At 39.1% G+C, this 15,695-nt stretch overlaps 1 protein-coding gene across 1 annotated transcript in view; it reads right to left on the bottom strand.

Moving 5' to 3' along the window:
• LOC132842409 (pleckstrin homology domain-containing family G member 3) overlaps nt 1–11,521 on the bottom strand; it is a 36,003-nt gene extending 24,482 nt beyond the window's left edge. Inside the window, exons 1-2 of the mRNA XM_060865091.1 lie at nt 11,379–11,521; nt 2,443–2,623 (exon numbers count right to left, since the gene is read on the bottom strand). Of these exons, the coding sequence (XP_060721074.1) occupies nt 2,443–2,541 (99 nt within the window). The 5' untranslated portion in view covers nt 2,542–2,623; nt 11,379–11,521. The remainder of the gene's footprint in view (nt 1–2,442; nt 2,624–11,378) is intronic.
• Between the last annotated feature and the right edge of the window lie 4,174 nt (nt 11,522–15,695).

Consider the following 15,695-nt stretch of genomic DNA (forward strand, 5'->3'; position numbering starts at 1 on the left):
TTTCAGTTCCTTTCAGCTTTTTGTTTCATGGTGTATAAACATACAAGACACCGTTTCACATTATTCCCAAACTACTTCTACTTTTGTCTTTTCCCATTTGGGGTCACCACAGTCAATCTTCCTCTTGACCTCTGACCTGCAGCTCCAAACCATCTCAGTCTAGTCTCTCTGACCTTGTCCCCAAAACAGCCAACCTGAGCTGTCCCTCTGATGTGCTCGTTCCTGTCCATCCTTGTCACTCCTAAAGAGAACCTCAACATCCTCATCTCTGCTACCTCCATCACTCTGCCACCTTTCCACACTCCCCGTCACACTGGACGGTTGACCCCAAATCCTTAAACTCCTTCACCTTCTTGACCTTCAGCCCCCTGTAACCTCACTGTTCTACTTCCCTCCCTCTCCTTCATACACATGTATTCTGTCTTACTACCACTGACTTTCATTCCTCTTCTTTCCAGAGCAGACCTCCACCTTTCCAGGTGCTCCTCCACCTGCTCTTTACTCTCACTACAGATCACAATCCACAAACATCATTGTCTCCAGAGATTCCTGTCTGACTTCCTCTGTCCACCTGTCCATCACCAACGCAAACAAGAAGGGACTCAAAGCCGATCCTTTATGTATCCCCACCTCCACCTTGAACTCCTCTGTCCGACCTACAGCACATCTCACTGCTGTCATACTCCTCTCATACATATCTTGAACTACTCTGATGTACTTCTCTGTCACTCCTGACATCCTCATACAGTACCATAGCTCCTCTCTCATCACCCTGTCATACACTTTCTCTATATCCACAAAGACACAGTGCAGCTCCTTCTTACCATTTCTGTACTTCTCCATTAACATTCTCAAAGAAAAAATTGCCTCAGTCATGCTCTTTCTGGTCATGAAGCCATACTGCTGCCACTTCCTCCTCTAGTCCTCTTCCTAGACCAGCTTCCACTACTCTTTCCCATAGCTTCAGCATTGTGTGGATCATCAACTTTATACCTCTGTAGCTGCTACAACACTGAAAATTCCTTGTTCTTAAAGATCAGCACTAGAACACTTCTCCATTCCTCAGGCATCTTCTCACTCTCTAAAATCCTGTTGAACAATCTAGATAGAAACGCCACTGCTGTCTCTCCTAGACACTTCCACACCTCCACAGGTATGTCATCTGGACCAACAGCCTTTCCACACTTCATTCTCTTCAGATCCTACCTCACCACATCCTTTATCTTTCCTATTTCCTGCTCTTCCTCCCATCTTTACTTCTCATTTTCCTCATTCATCAGCTCCTTAAAATACTCCTTCCATCTTCTCTGTACACTCTCCTCACCTGTCAGCACCTTTCCATCTCTATCTTTAATCACCCTTATCTGTTGCACATCCTTTCCATCTTTATCTCTCAATCTCACTAATCTGTACAAGTCCTTATTGCCTTCCCTCGTGTCTAACCTGGCATACAGCTCAGGGAATGCTGTCTGTTTGGACTTTGTCACGTCCCTCTTTACTCTGCACTGCGATTCCTTGTAATCCTGTCTATAATCCTTTCTACATTCCACTTCTTTTTAGCTAGCCTCTTCCTCTGAATACTGTCCTGTACTTTCTTGTTCCACCACTGTGTTTTCTTATCATCTTTTCTATCTTTCCTCTCCTCTTCTTCCTGACCACCAGAGACATCTTACACATCACATCTGTCTACATTCTCTCCTACCAGCACATTGAAGTCACTAATCTCTCTCAGATTGCCTCGTCTATATGGAACGTAGTCTACCTGCATACTCCTATGCTCTATCATCAGCTCTCTAGCTTTCTCTGTCATTGTACCAACATTAAGAGTCTAATTTCTGGAAATAATCTGGAAACCTGTAGGTAAACTGTGTCGTTGTTACCAGGGGCCTCGGCCGATCCGGCACGGAATTCCCACTGATGAATTGCATGTTTAAATTTGGCACGTTTTACAGCAGATGCCCTTCCTGATGCAACCCTCTCTATTTGTCTGTGCTCGGCACAGAAAATCACTGAATTTAAAAGACCATTTAGCAGGACATCATGGTAATGTGATCATCTGTAGCATGTCTGGTCATAAAGACCTGCTCAAATAATATTTAAGAATTTAGAAGGATTAGAAGAAGCAGGAGCACGTCAGAGATGATGGTAGCAAGGTTTAACTCCCTGAGACAAAAAACCTTGAGAGAAAAAAGACTGAAAAGGGAATTTATTCCTCATCTGGTGATACCAGAATCTCAGAAACTATCAGACTCTCTTGGTTCTCTATCAGTGATGAGTTCTAACCCTAATCCTAACCCTAACTTCAACAACCCAGACTTTATATTATAACTAGAATGAAGCTCCTGCTTACACAGTAGCATTTTTTGACCATAGTGTATACAATACTCTCTATTTAAACAAAACTGAAATGAAGTGAATTAATGTCAACTTAACATGTGTTACCTCCACAATGCTGTGCAGATCTTGGACATAAGTGTGTTCTGTTTCCATGATCTCCATAACGACACGGTCCAGGTAGGAGATCTCTGAACTGGGAGCCATGATGAAGAACAGAGGAGTATAGATGTGAATACTTTATTAACACTGCAGAGACTCAGTGTGGAGCTTAAACCCTGACAGGAACCTAAAACAGAGAGGAACACAAATATCTTGTTATTTATTGTAGTTCTTATGTGGTCATGACTTCTGAAGGCTGGACACAGGACAGAATTAGTTTTAACAGTAATTATTAAATTAAATTGACATGGTCACACAGCAGCTTTGCAGAATTATATGTGTGTATATAAATTCAGATTATACATTTTTACATTTGACTTATACATTTTTATAAGCATAGGCCTCATAGGCATTTGGAGCTCACAAAGCCAGAGCATCACTAACACTGAAATTAGACAACTGACAATTTACACAGGGATTCTTCACGCTGCTGCAATGGTTTCATTTAGGAGTTTCTGTCCATGACTGAGTTAGTAAATTGTCAGAGAAGTATAAATATATACAGTCGTGTGAAAAAGTGTTGGCCCCCTTCCTGATTTTCCACACAGGGCCATGTAGGTTTGGATTTTGTTTTCCCTTAATAATAAAATCCTTCGTTTTACTTGTGTTATATTTTAACTAATATTTAAATTTGTTTGATGATCTGAAACATTAAAGTGTGAAAAACGTGTAAAAAAAAAAAAAATCAGGAAGGGGGCCAACACTTTTTCACACTACTGTATGAATACGGTATGTGCAGTTACTTAATGTAGTTATATAAACATAAAACATGCACAAAAACATCACATGAGACCTTCCTGACCATAGGAATAAGAAACCAATGCAAAGCTGCAGCACAAACCTTAATTATCATGGCATAAAAGGCATAATGTTAAAATAATGCTGTTTTTATCAATAGTGTGGAGTCTGGACATTTCTGATAAACAGAATTTAAACATTAACCCTTATTTAGCTCTGATATGAAACAATAACGTCTTTTCAAAACGTAGAAATTCTCAGTAGTTTCTGTAGCAGAAAGAATTTACAGCATAAATGTTTGATGAACGAAGCTCCAATAGGACAGAAAACCACCCCATAGTTACATCATTTATTGGTGACTGTAATGATGATTGTTGAAAATTTGATTTTCCACACATTCATTTACAATGTTATAATAATGCCATAAAAACCAAATACACAAATGGGATCAGCTACTAAACACTAGGGTTGGGTATCAAAAGGAATTTTCCGGTTCCGATTCTGGTTCCAGTTCTGCCTTACGATTCCCGGTTCTGATTCCGATTCCATAATAAAAGAAATGTGAAAAATAATGCACAATACTTAAACAATTCCATTTGTGTTTATTAATCACTCTTTAAATATTTTAAACAGAGCATTTCAATACATATCAATTTAAATAAATCCAACATCAAATTTAACATTCAGAATTACAACTTAGCAAAACAGTTAGCAATTTTTCTGAAGAGTTTTTTGAGTTTTTTTCTCTTGAAAAAAAAGAGACCTTTCCTGGCTTATTGTATCTCCAGCTGTGGAGAAAACCCTCTCAGAGGGACTTAAGCAAAGTTGGCTCCATATTAACAGATTCGAATTTCCCGAGTCAATAGCTCCTGACCTAAACACTCTTATTACACAAATAACGCCTCCTTTTAATCGTAGTAATGTAGAGAGGCAGCTACAACGCAGCTACAACCCAAGTTTCCTCAATATCAGCTTTCCTCCGCGTTGGACAAAATACATAAGTCTCTATGTGTGAACACCTAAGAGACAGATTCCAAGGGACCGTCAGCAAAGTGCAGAACCCGAAAAGCGAAAACAAAAAACAGTCAATAACTTTAATACACTGTACTGTCACCAAACTCAGATCACACATCACTGATGTACTGAGTGTTGTACTACAACATTTATTTTTGGAAAATGTGTTTTTTGTTTTTTTTTTTAATGATGGGGTAGATTTGCTTCCTTGTTGTAGCTTTGGAAATGAATCCACACTTTTTTAGACATGTTTAACACAAAGCGTACCTCAGCACAGCAGCGCGAGTGACTGATTTCTGTGGTAAGCTGCGTTAATTTGGTTGCGTGACTGTAAAACAATGAATATTCATGAGGTAAGACATGGTTATTTAAAGTGACCGCTCCCAGCGCTTTGCCTGTCATCGCATCGGAACCGCGTTTGGAACCGAAACTAAAAAAATCCGTGCGGTTCCGGTTCCTGTTAAAAAACAGAAGCGGTTCTGAATAAGAACCGGTTCGCGGTTCCCAACCCTACTAAACACAGTGAACAACTTTCAGCCTCGCTTCATCTTTATCTCTTAACCTACAAACCTCCATCTGCAGAACAAACCATGTACTGTAAGTAAACACAGAGCTGCGTTAGTCTGAAGATGTTCTCTTCTGCTTAGACGCACACAATCCCACCATTTCCAAACACCAAACATTATTCTTCCAAAAAGTTACTGTTAGAAAAAAGATTAGTGTCAGTGGGAAAGCAACCAGTTACATAAGAGACCACTTTTCAGTAGGGTTGGGAACCGAGAACCGGTTCTTTGTGTTAAACATGTCTAAAAAAAGTGTGGATTAATTTCCAAAGCTACAACAAGGAAGCAAATCTACCCCATCATTAAAAAAAAAAAAAAAAAACACATTTTCCAAAAATAAATGTTGTATTACAACACTCAGTACATCAGTGATGTGTGATCTGAGTTTGGTGACAGTACAGTGTATTACAGTGAAGTTATTGACTGTTTTTTGTTTTCGCTTTTCGGGTTCTGCACTTTGCTGACGGTCCCTTGGAATCTGTCTCTTAGGTGTTCACACATAGAGACTTATGTATTTTGTCCAACGTGGAGGAAAGCTGATATTGAGGAAACTTGAGGTTGTAGCTGCGTTGTAGCTGCCTCTCTACATTACTACGATAAAAAGGAGGCGTTATTTGTGTAATAAGAGTGTTTAGGTCAGGAGCTATTGACTCGGGAAATTCGAATCTGTTAATACGGAGCCAACTTTGCTTAAGTCCCTCTGAGAGGGTTTTCTCCACAGCTGGAGATACAATAAGCCAGGAAAGGTCTCGTCTTCTCCCAAAGAAATCAGACATGTTAATTTTTCTTCAGAAAAATTGCTAACTGTTTTGCTAAGTTGTAATTCTGAATGTTAAATTTGATGTTGGATTTATTTAAATTGATATGTATTGAAATGCTCTGTTTAAAATATTTAAAGAGTGATTAATAAACACAAATGGCATTGTTTAAGTATTGTGCATTATTTTTCACATTTCTTTTATTATGGAATCGGAATCAGAACCGGGAGTCGTAAGGCAGAACTGGAACCAGAATCGGAACCGGAAAATTCCTTTTGATACCCAACTTTTCAGACAAAAATATAATGAAGGATTTTGAATGAAATAAATTAGAGACAATCACCAGATTCTAAAAAATGCTCAGCAAAACCTACCACATAATTTATAAAACTTTTAAAACTTATAAAGATTTAATTTAATTCATCTTTACTTCTGAAGTCAGCATTTCTTTGGTCTGGTTTCTTTCTTTTATGTGGTGGGGACAGCCGTGTGTGTACGTATGTATGTGTGTGCGCACGTGTGTGTGCGCACGTGTGTGTGCGCGCATGTATGTGTGTGCACGCGTATGTGTATGTGTGTGCGTGCGTGTGCGTGTGTGTGCGTGTGTGTGTTTGTGTGAGAGATAGTCCTTCTGTGTTCCTCGTTCAGAAGGGAGATGCTACCTGTTTCACTGTAACACTGTTCATGAACGGTTTGGTTTAAAGGACGTCTTTATTCCCCTTATTACATCTTCAAGAATAAAAAAAGGGAAAAGTGGAAAAAACACGTCCTGATGTTTTGAACAATGTCAGACAGAAAAGGGGTTGTCTTTATATCCACAGTTTCTGGTGGCTGTTAATCATATTTCTGGAGATATTAAATGCCAAAATGCAGACAAAAACAGACATCTAATAACTATCTGAAATTATACCTAATGACCTTTTTATGGTAAACTATATTGCTGCCACCAAAAATTCTTCAGAAACTCAAAAAGCCTTGAATTGATCAGTGATGGATTTTACATCCACAACCTTATCATGATATCTTGTGTGTGCCAGACATCACAATCAGATCGTAGCTTACTGTAGAATTCATTTACATTCAAATTCTATTCGTCACAAACACAACCAGACACCGTACATGGGAATGTAGATGGATCAAATCTCTGATGAACTACAGTGTTACATGTTCTATCTCTCTCTCTCTCTCTCTCTCTCGCTCACACACACACACACAAATATAAAGAAAAAACATACACACAGTCTCTCACTTTAAAGCACTTCAGATTCTTTTTGAAGACAGTGTGTACAGGAGTGTGTGTGCGTTAAAGGTCAATGTTATCCAGCAGAGATTTATCATTAATTCACTTTGAACTCTGTCCATTCATTATACATCACTAATACATCTCTCTCTCTCTCTCTCTCTCTCTCACTCACACACACACACACACACACACACTCACACTCACACACTCACACTCACACACTCACACTCACACACTCACACACACACACACACACACACACTCACACTCACACTCACACACTCACACACTCACACACTCACACACACACACACACACACACACACACACTCACACACTCACACACACACACACACACACACACACACACACACACACACACACACACACACACACACACACACACACACACACACACGTTGAAGCTTCACCTTCAAATTAAAGACTCCTCGCTTTACAAGCTCTTTACATGTTGCTTTCTGGACTCACGTTATAACTGACATTTGAATGATTTACCAGAGCCCTATTATTTATTATATAGATAATTTTAGCACATTTGAGGGCAAGGCTGGCCTGTTAGTGCAGGATGGTGTCCATCCCACTCAGGAAGGTGCTGTTCTCATTTCTTACATCATAACCCAAAGTCTCAGAACAGGTCTAGTTAGTCAGTGAGGGCCAGGGCCAGGGCCAGGGCCAGGGTGCAGACAAGCAGGTTAATCCCACTGTCTGCAAGTTGCATTAAGTCCTCACCCAGGATTTACTGTGTAGCGACTGTATCTGTTTCCCAAGCTAAAAAAAATCTATAAACACTCTGATCAGCTCATAGCTATGACTGGCCTCTGATCAGGGTTGTGTCTCCTTGCTGTTGTTACTTGATCTTGATGCAATAAGTCATAAACATTATATTAGCCTGTACTGATTGTTATTGGAACATTTGCTCTCAGTTTTGCCTTCAGCAACTCCAATGAACTCAAGTAGATTCAGATGAGCATTTTATGTGTGAATTCCATGTCTTGAGCTATTATCCATCTCCACTGTGAAGCATGTGGCTGAATATGAGCATTTATCATCCACCTGAGGCTTTTGTTTTACACATTAATAAATACAAGAGGACCAGTTCCATTGCTTTTGATTAAGGATGTTCTCTATAGCTGACATGGTCATACTTCTCTCTGATGGCTTTGATTTCCGTCTATGTTTTGCTCCATTGACTGCGACAATAAACAGATTTCAAATTCAATTACCAAATATACAATAATAATCTTTATCTCTGTTTACTTGTGAAGTGCTCATCAAGTGAAATAATGAAGGAATAATATGACCCAGTAGGAATTCAATTCTCCATTTCTCTGATAAAACCAAATACAAATGTTTATAGATTTGCTCATTTAATTTAAACATCGTTTACACCTCATTATCTCACAGACACTTAAATCATCCAGTTTCATTTTATTTGTAACATGCTTTTAACATTGTCTAAAAGCAGCTTTACAGGAATATAAAAATTCTAATTAAAATTACAACATTTAAAATGTAAATCTACATCTTATCTTCATCTATATTACACTTTATCTATATTGAGCAAGCTTGATGAAATGAAGAGCAAAAACTCCCTGAGATGATATGAGAAAGAAACCTGGAGTAAACAGACTGAAAAGAGAACCTCATCCTCATCAGGGCGACACCAGAGAGATGGATTATAAATTATTATAAACACTGAGAGATGGATTATAAATGATTATAAACACTGAGAGTGGGATTATAAATCATTATAAACACTAAGAGTGGGATTATAAATCATTATAATTCAGCAAATCACCTAACCTGATAGATGGACATTGATTTCACAATACCGTAATCAATCATCCTAAACCTGGTCCGAGGTCTTTTATCATTATTATTATTATTATTATTATTATTATTATTATTATTATTATTATTATTATTATTATGTGTGGGCAGATTAAGCAAGACCAATCATGGGTTCTGGGTTTCTGATCCTGGCAGGTAAGGTTAGGTAATCTAACCTGGTCTCTTCGACAGTTTGTCCAGATAATTGCTCGATAAAAATCAAGTGACACAACAGGCCTCAACACCACATAGGAACATTAAATGGATATTTCTTCAATAAACTTAGGAATGCAACTGTAATAACCTTCCTCATTATTGACCAGATAATCATTTAGTTTGATATAATAGACATTGTTAATTCTTATAATTAATGCTCATACTCATAATGTGTTCACATGTTTCTGTTTACACAACCGCATGCAGAACATACGGACATACAGAGCTATAGAAGGAAATGTACATGTGGCCAGATGTTGTTCCTTTACACCCTGGTGTTAGGATTATTGACTGATATGATGTGTAAAGATGTGACTTTCTAAGGATCTGAGGTTTGGCAGTAATGTATGATCTTAAACCCTAATCCTAAATTCTCAATCACTAAACCCTAAAAAAGTGGTTTTGCTTGATTTGTTCTCTTTAGTTTCTTGGACTTTTTAGAGATGAATATAGAGAACAGTGTCACTGGGAGGCCTTCAGACAGGTCCCACTTATTTTATTCACTATCCTGACATGCTGCACCAGCTCAGATCATCAGTGTGATGAACTTTTCTGTGCTTAAAATCACTAAAATTTTTCAGTTGACTTGGAACCTGATGTACGGAGATGTTTTGCCTCTGATGTGCCACCTAGTGAATGTCCTGTACATGAGATAAGGAGAGAACAATGCTGTAAAACCAGTATCCATTATCACACCACCCTGATGTGAATCATTTTCCTACAATAACACCTCACTTCCTACTAGACTGGTATTTCAGTGCTAGGATTGTTCTCACATTACACATGTGCATGTTAATGAATTAAAATCTTTAAATCTTACAGTAACCCTGCATTAGTAACATCGAATTATACAGTGATTAAAGCCTGGGATTAAAACATATCTTGGGGATGAGCTGTGTATAAATAATGAAACAATATAAATGACCATAACAGTTTTCAGCGTAATTGTGTAAAACAGTACAGTGTAGACATCCCATTTCTCTCACCTTCCATTTGACCACAGTGAAATAAGAATTTTCATTTTCCATACAATCTTTCTGTATACAGTATTTTGCTTTGGTTCACGTCAACACAGTCTCATAGTGAACATACTGACATTCTACATGAACATCTTCACTCAACATCTCCACGTTTCACACACAGAAAACAGTCTTTAGTTAGAAAGCGACGTTACTCGTCTCAGTTCAGAGTCTGACAGATGACATCGCAGTCATGTTTAAATTGTAAACAGAAAAAAACTGTAATATCAAACTTTTATCTTGTGATAGACAATAAGCACAATGTAAATTATTATTGCACTTATTATTATTATAATTATATAACATGTGCCTAGTGAGTTAAACTGTAAAGGTTTATAAACTCACCATTGCAGAACAGCTGTGAAATGTCATGATAAATATTATACGCTTATTAAGTAAGATGATAAAATGAGCTTTAAATCTCACATCTGAAAATAAACAATAAACAAACAGCTCGTCTCTCTCCGGACAGCGCTGAGTCACATGACCACAGAAAACTACAAACAAGCTCTGTGTGTGTGTGTGTGTGTGTGTGTGTGTGTGTTGACATATTCAAACACATGTTCACATAAAAAAAAACAATAAACTGTGCTGCATACTGAGTGTGGAATTGAACCTGCTTTATATACATCACCAGAGTAGATTTTTAAGGTATTAACCACAGCAAGTAAAGTGTTCATTCATTCATCCTCAGTATGCAAGTTATCCTGGTATTTGTGAACTGTATGCATACACACACGTGTGTATGTGTGTGTATATGTGTCTGTTTGGGTGTGTGTGTGTGTGTATATATGGGTATGTGTGTTTATGTATGTGTGCGTGTGTGTGTATGTATGTATGTGTGTGTATGTGTGTGTGTTTACATATTCAAACACATGTTCACATCAAAAAAACAATAAACTGTGCTGTGTACTGAGTGTGGAATTGAAACTGCTTTATATACATCACCAGAGTAGATTTTTAAGGTATTAACCACAGCAAATAAAGTGTTCGTTCATTCATCCTCAGTATGCAAGTTATCCTGGTATTTGTGAACTGTATGCATACACACACGTGTGTGTATGTGTGTGTATATGTGTGTGTGTGGGTATGTGTATGTGTGTGTTTATGTATGTGTGTGTATGTATATGTGTATGTATATATGTGTGTGTGTATGTATGTGTGTGTATGTATGTGTATATGTGTGTATGTATGTATGTGTGTGTGTATGTGTATATGTGTGTGTATGTGTGTATGTATGTATGTATGTGTGTGTATGTATATGTGTATGTGTGTGTATATATGTGTGTGTATGTATGTATGTGTGTGTGTATGTGTATATGTGTGTATGTGTGTGTATATGTATATATGTGTGTATGTGTGTATGTGTGTATATATGTGTGTGTATGTGTGTGTGTATATGTATGTATGTGTGTGTATGTGTCTGTGTGTGTGTAAGAGAGAGAATATAGGAAGTCACACAGGAAACTAAGTTACTTACCGAGATTAAAGTTTCACCAAATCCGTCACTGTAAATCCGATTAAAACAGCGCAGAAACTCCACAGCGTATGTGTAAAAATGTGTGTAGTTTTGTGTGTATGTGTATGTGTGTGTGTTAGTGCTCTAGTTTCTTAGTGATAACACACGCCTATTAAATCAGCTGCATTTCCTCTAGGAACCGCTTTTTTCGAAAAATCGCTTTGTGCGCATGCGCGGGCGGAGCTTCAGCCAGTCAGAGTTTAATAACTGAGACTGACTTTCACTCACACTCCTGTCACACTCCTGTAGTACACAATCCTATACACACTCCTATACACACTGCTGTAGTATACACTCCTGTAGTACACACTCCAGTACACACTGCTGTAGTACACACTACTATACACACTCCAATACACACTCCTGTAGTACACACTCGTGTAGTACACACTCCCGTAGTACACAGTCCAATACACAATCCTATGCACACTCCTGTAGTACACACTCCTATACACACTCTAATACACACTCCTGTAGTACACACTCCTGTAGTACACACTCCTATACACACTCCTGTAGTACACACTCCAATACACACTCCTGTAGTACACACTCCTGTAGTACACACTCCTATGCACACTCCAATACACACTCCTGTAGTACACACTCCTATGCACACTCCAATACACACTCCTGTATTACACACTCCAATACACACTCCTGTAGTACACACTCGTGTAGTACACACTCCCGTAGTACACAGTCCAATACACAATCCTATGCACACTCCTGTAGTACACACTCCTATACACACTCCTGTAGTACACACTCCTGTAGTACACACTCCTATACACACTCCTGTAGTACACACTCCCATACACACTCCTGTAGTACACACTCCTATACACACTCTAATACACACTCCTGTAGTACACACCCCTGTAGTACACACTCCTATACACACTCCTGTAGTACACACTCCTATGCACACTCCAATACACACTCCTGTAGTACACACTCCTGTAGTACACACTCCTATGCACACTCCAATACACACTCCTGTATTACACACTCCAATACACACTCCTGTAGTACAATATCCTACACACACTCCTATACACATTGCTGTAGTACACACTCCTGTAGTACACACTCCAGTACACACTGCTGTAGTACACACTACTATACACACTCCAATACACACTCCTGTAGTACACACTCGTGTAGTACACACTCCTGTAGTACACAGTCCAATACACAATCCTATACACATTCCTGTAGTACACACTCCTATACACACTCTAATACACACTCCTGTAGTACACAATCCTTTACACACTCCTGTAATACACACTCCTATACACACTCCTGTAGTACACACTCCTATGCACACTCTAATACACTCTCCTGTAGTACACACTCCTATGCACACTCCAATACACACTCCTGTATTACACACTCCAATACACACTCCTGTAGTACACACTCCAATACACACTGCTGTAGTACACACTCCAATACACACTCCTGTAGTACACAATCCTGTAGTACACACTCCTATACACACTCCAATACACACTCCTGTAGTACACAATCCTATACACACTCCTGTAGTAGACACTCCTATACACACTCCTGTAGTACACACTCCTATACACAGTCCTATAGTACACACTCCTGTAGTACACAATCATATACACACTTCTGTAGTACACACTCCTATACACACTCCCAGGGCTCTCAAGTTTTGAAGACAGGCAAGAGTGACATATTTTAAATATGTCTAGCCACCAGGGCCCCCAGTTTGAGAACCACTGGCCTAGACTACTTGTTCTGAGCAGGTGTTGTCAGTGAACCGGGGCCCCCTGGCACCATCTCAGGGCCCCCAGTTTGAGAACCACTGGCCTAGACTACCTGTTCTGAGCAGGTGTTGTCAGTGAACAGGCTGTAAAACTGGCTTTTTTGATTGGCTGATAAGTGTCAGGCTCGACTAAGAACTGAGATGTGCTTGATTCCTGCCCGGTTCCATAGAGACAGCTGATATATGATATAAATATATGATAAATAGTCAGTTTTTCTGCGTGACAAATACGATGTGTGGCGGGAGCGTGACAAAAGACTGACATGAGGGACTGTCAGGTTAATGCGTGATACTTGACAGCCCTGCACTCCAATACACACTACTGTAGCACACACTACTATACACACTCCAATAGTACACACTCCTATACACACTGCTGTAGTACACACTCTTACACACACTCCATTACACACTGCTGTAGTACACACATGATTATCGTCCAGTTGCATTGACCTCGATAGTGATGAAGAGTTTGGAGAAAATTATGATTAATCATGTAAAAACTGAGGTTAGCAGTGTTTTGGATCCATTTCAATTTGCAGAAGTAATAGAAGTACTGATGATGATGCTATAACCATCACACATTTAATAAATAGACATCTAGAGGATACTAGCTCATATGCACGTCTTGTGTTCTTAGATTTTAGGTCAGCTTTCAACATGCTGCAGCTGCATCTTTTAACTAAGAGGTTAATGGATCTTCAAGTCCACCCTCTTATTATTAAATGGTATCACTCCTTTTTAACCAACCGTAGGCAGCAGGTTAGTGTTAATGGAACACTCTCTGAAGTTAGAACTCTGAGTACTGGAGCCCCTCAGGGTTGTGTTAGTTCACGGGTGTTGTTCACTCTGTATACAGATGAGTGTAGAAGGTGCTACCCCAATAATTATATTATTAAATTCTCAGATGATACTGCAATCTTGGGGTTATTAATAAAGGATGGAGACCTGTCTGAATATTTTTCAGAGATTAGAGGTTTTGATAACTGGTGTGATAACAACCACCTAGCTTTAAATGTAGGTAAGACAAAGGAAATGGTGTTTGATCCTAGAGGAGTGGGTGATCACAGGCCACTGAGCATCCACAATCAAAATGTATTACAGGTCTCATCATACAAATACATTGGTGTCTTTTTTGATGACTCACTAACATGGCAGATACATGTGGATAATCTTTGTAGTAAGATTCAACAAAGATTGCATTTTTTTATGTCGTCTGAGAGTCCATGGGGTTGACCAAAAATTTATGGTAATCTTTTACCAGGCAGTAATTGAGAGTTTAATCAGATACTGTAACACAGTATGGTTTGGGAATCTATCTGTACAATCGAGATCAAAGCTGATACGAATGATACATACTGCTTGGAAAATTATAGGAGTGAAATAATTGACACCATTGCAAACTATGTACGAACATGCCACTGTAAGACACGCTTAGGGGATTGTCTGTGATTTTTCCCATGTTTTGAATATGGAGTATGAGTTGTTGCCTTCTGGCAGGAGGTTCAGAGTTCCTCGCTGCAGATTAAATAGATTTAAAAACTCTTTTATCCCAGTGTCGGTGAAGTTGTTAAATAGTGGAAGGACATAGTTGCTATTTTTCATTCATTCATTCATCTTCTTCCGCTTATCCGAACTACCTCGGGTCACGGGGAGCCTGTGCCTATCTCAGGCGTCATCGGGCATCAAGGCAGGATACACCCTGGACGGAGTTAGTTGCTATTTTATGTATTCAATATCTTGTGAATTGTATCTGTCTAATGTGTGTACTGTATGATTGCAGCATGGGTGATGGCCCAAGACAAATTTCCCTACTGGGGACAATAAAAGTTTACCTTACCTTACCTTACACTCCTATACACACTCCAATACACATTGCTGTAGTTCACACTCCTATACACACTCCAGTACACATTGCTGTAGTACACACTGCTGTAGTACACACTCCTTTACACACTCCTATACACACTGCTCTAGTACACACAAAAACCTGAAGTCATTAAGGTCTATCAATGTTTTTACATTCAAATAGCTAGTGCCTGAATCAGTAGCTGTGTGTGGTTAAACCCGTCCAACAGCCTCACCCTTAAGGAGTGTGTAAGTACAGGTGTGACCTTTCTCACCCTTCAGAACACACGTCATCGCAACGTGACTGTTTTATAATAAGCTTATTCACAATTAGCTTCTCATCCAGTGTGCACTAAGCCTGCTGTAGTGCATTGTGGGAGTCTTTATAGACATTCTAACTTATAATACACGATGTAGAGAACAACCCAGACGGCACCTGGTTGTTCATGTGTGGAATCAGTTGTGTTAGAGAAGGAAAACACTCAAGGGATACAGGCTTTCTGTAGGACCAGGACACTACAGAACAGGTAAGAGTGTGCTATTTAGGAGCAGAGGAGAGTGGGAGATTGTGACTGTGTACATAGACAGGCAGACAGGTGGTCATACAGATAGATAACTTTACTGATTAA

The sequence above is a fragment of the Tachysurus vachellii genome, chromosome 3 (genome assembly GCF_030014155.1).
Source record: "Tachysurus vachellii isolate PV-2020 chromosome 3, HZAU_Pvac_v1, whole genome shotgun sequence".
Classification (NCBI taxonomy): Eukaryota; Metazoa; Chordata; class Actinopteri; order Siluriformes; family Bagridae; genus Tachysurus; species Tachysurus vachellii.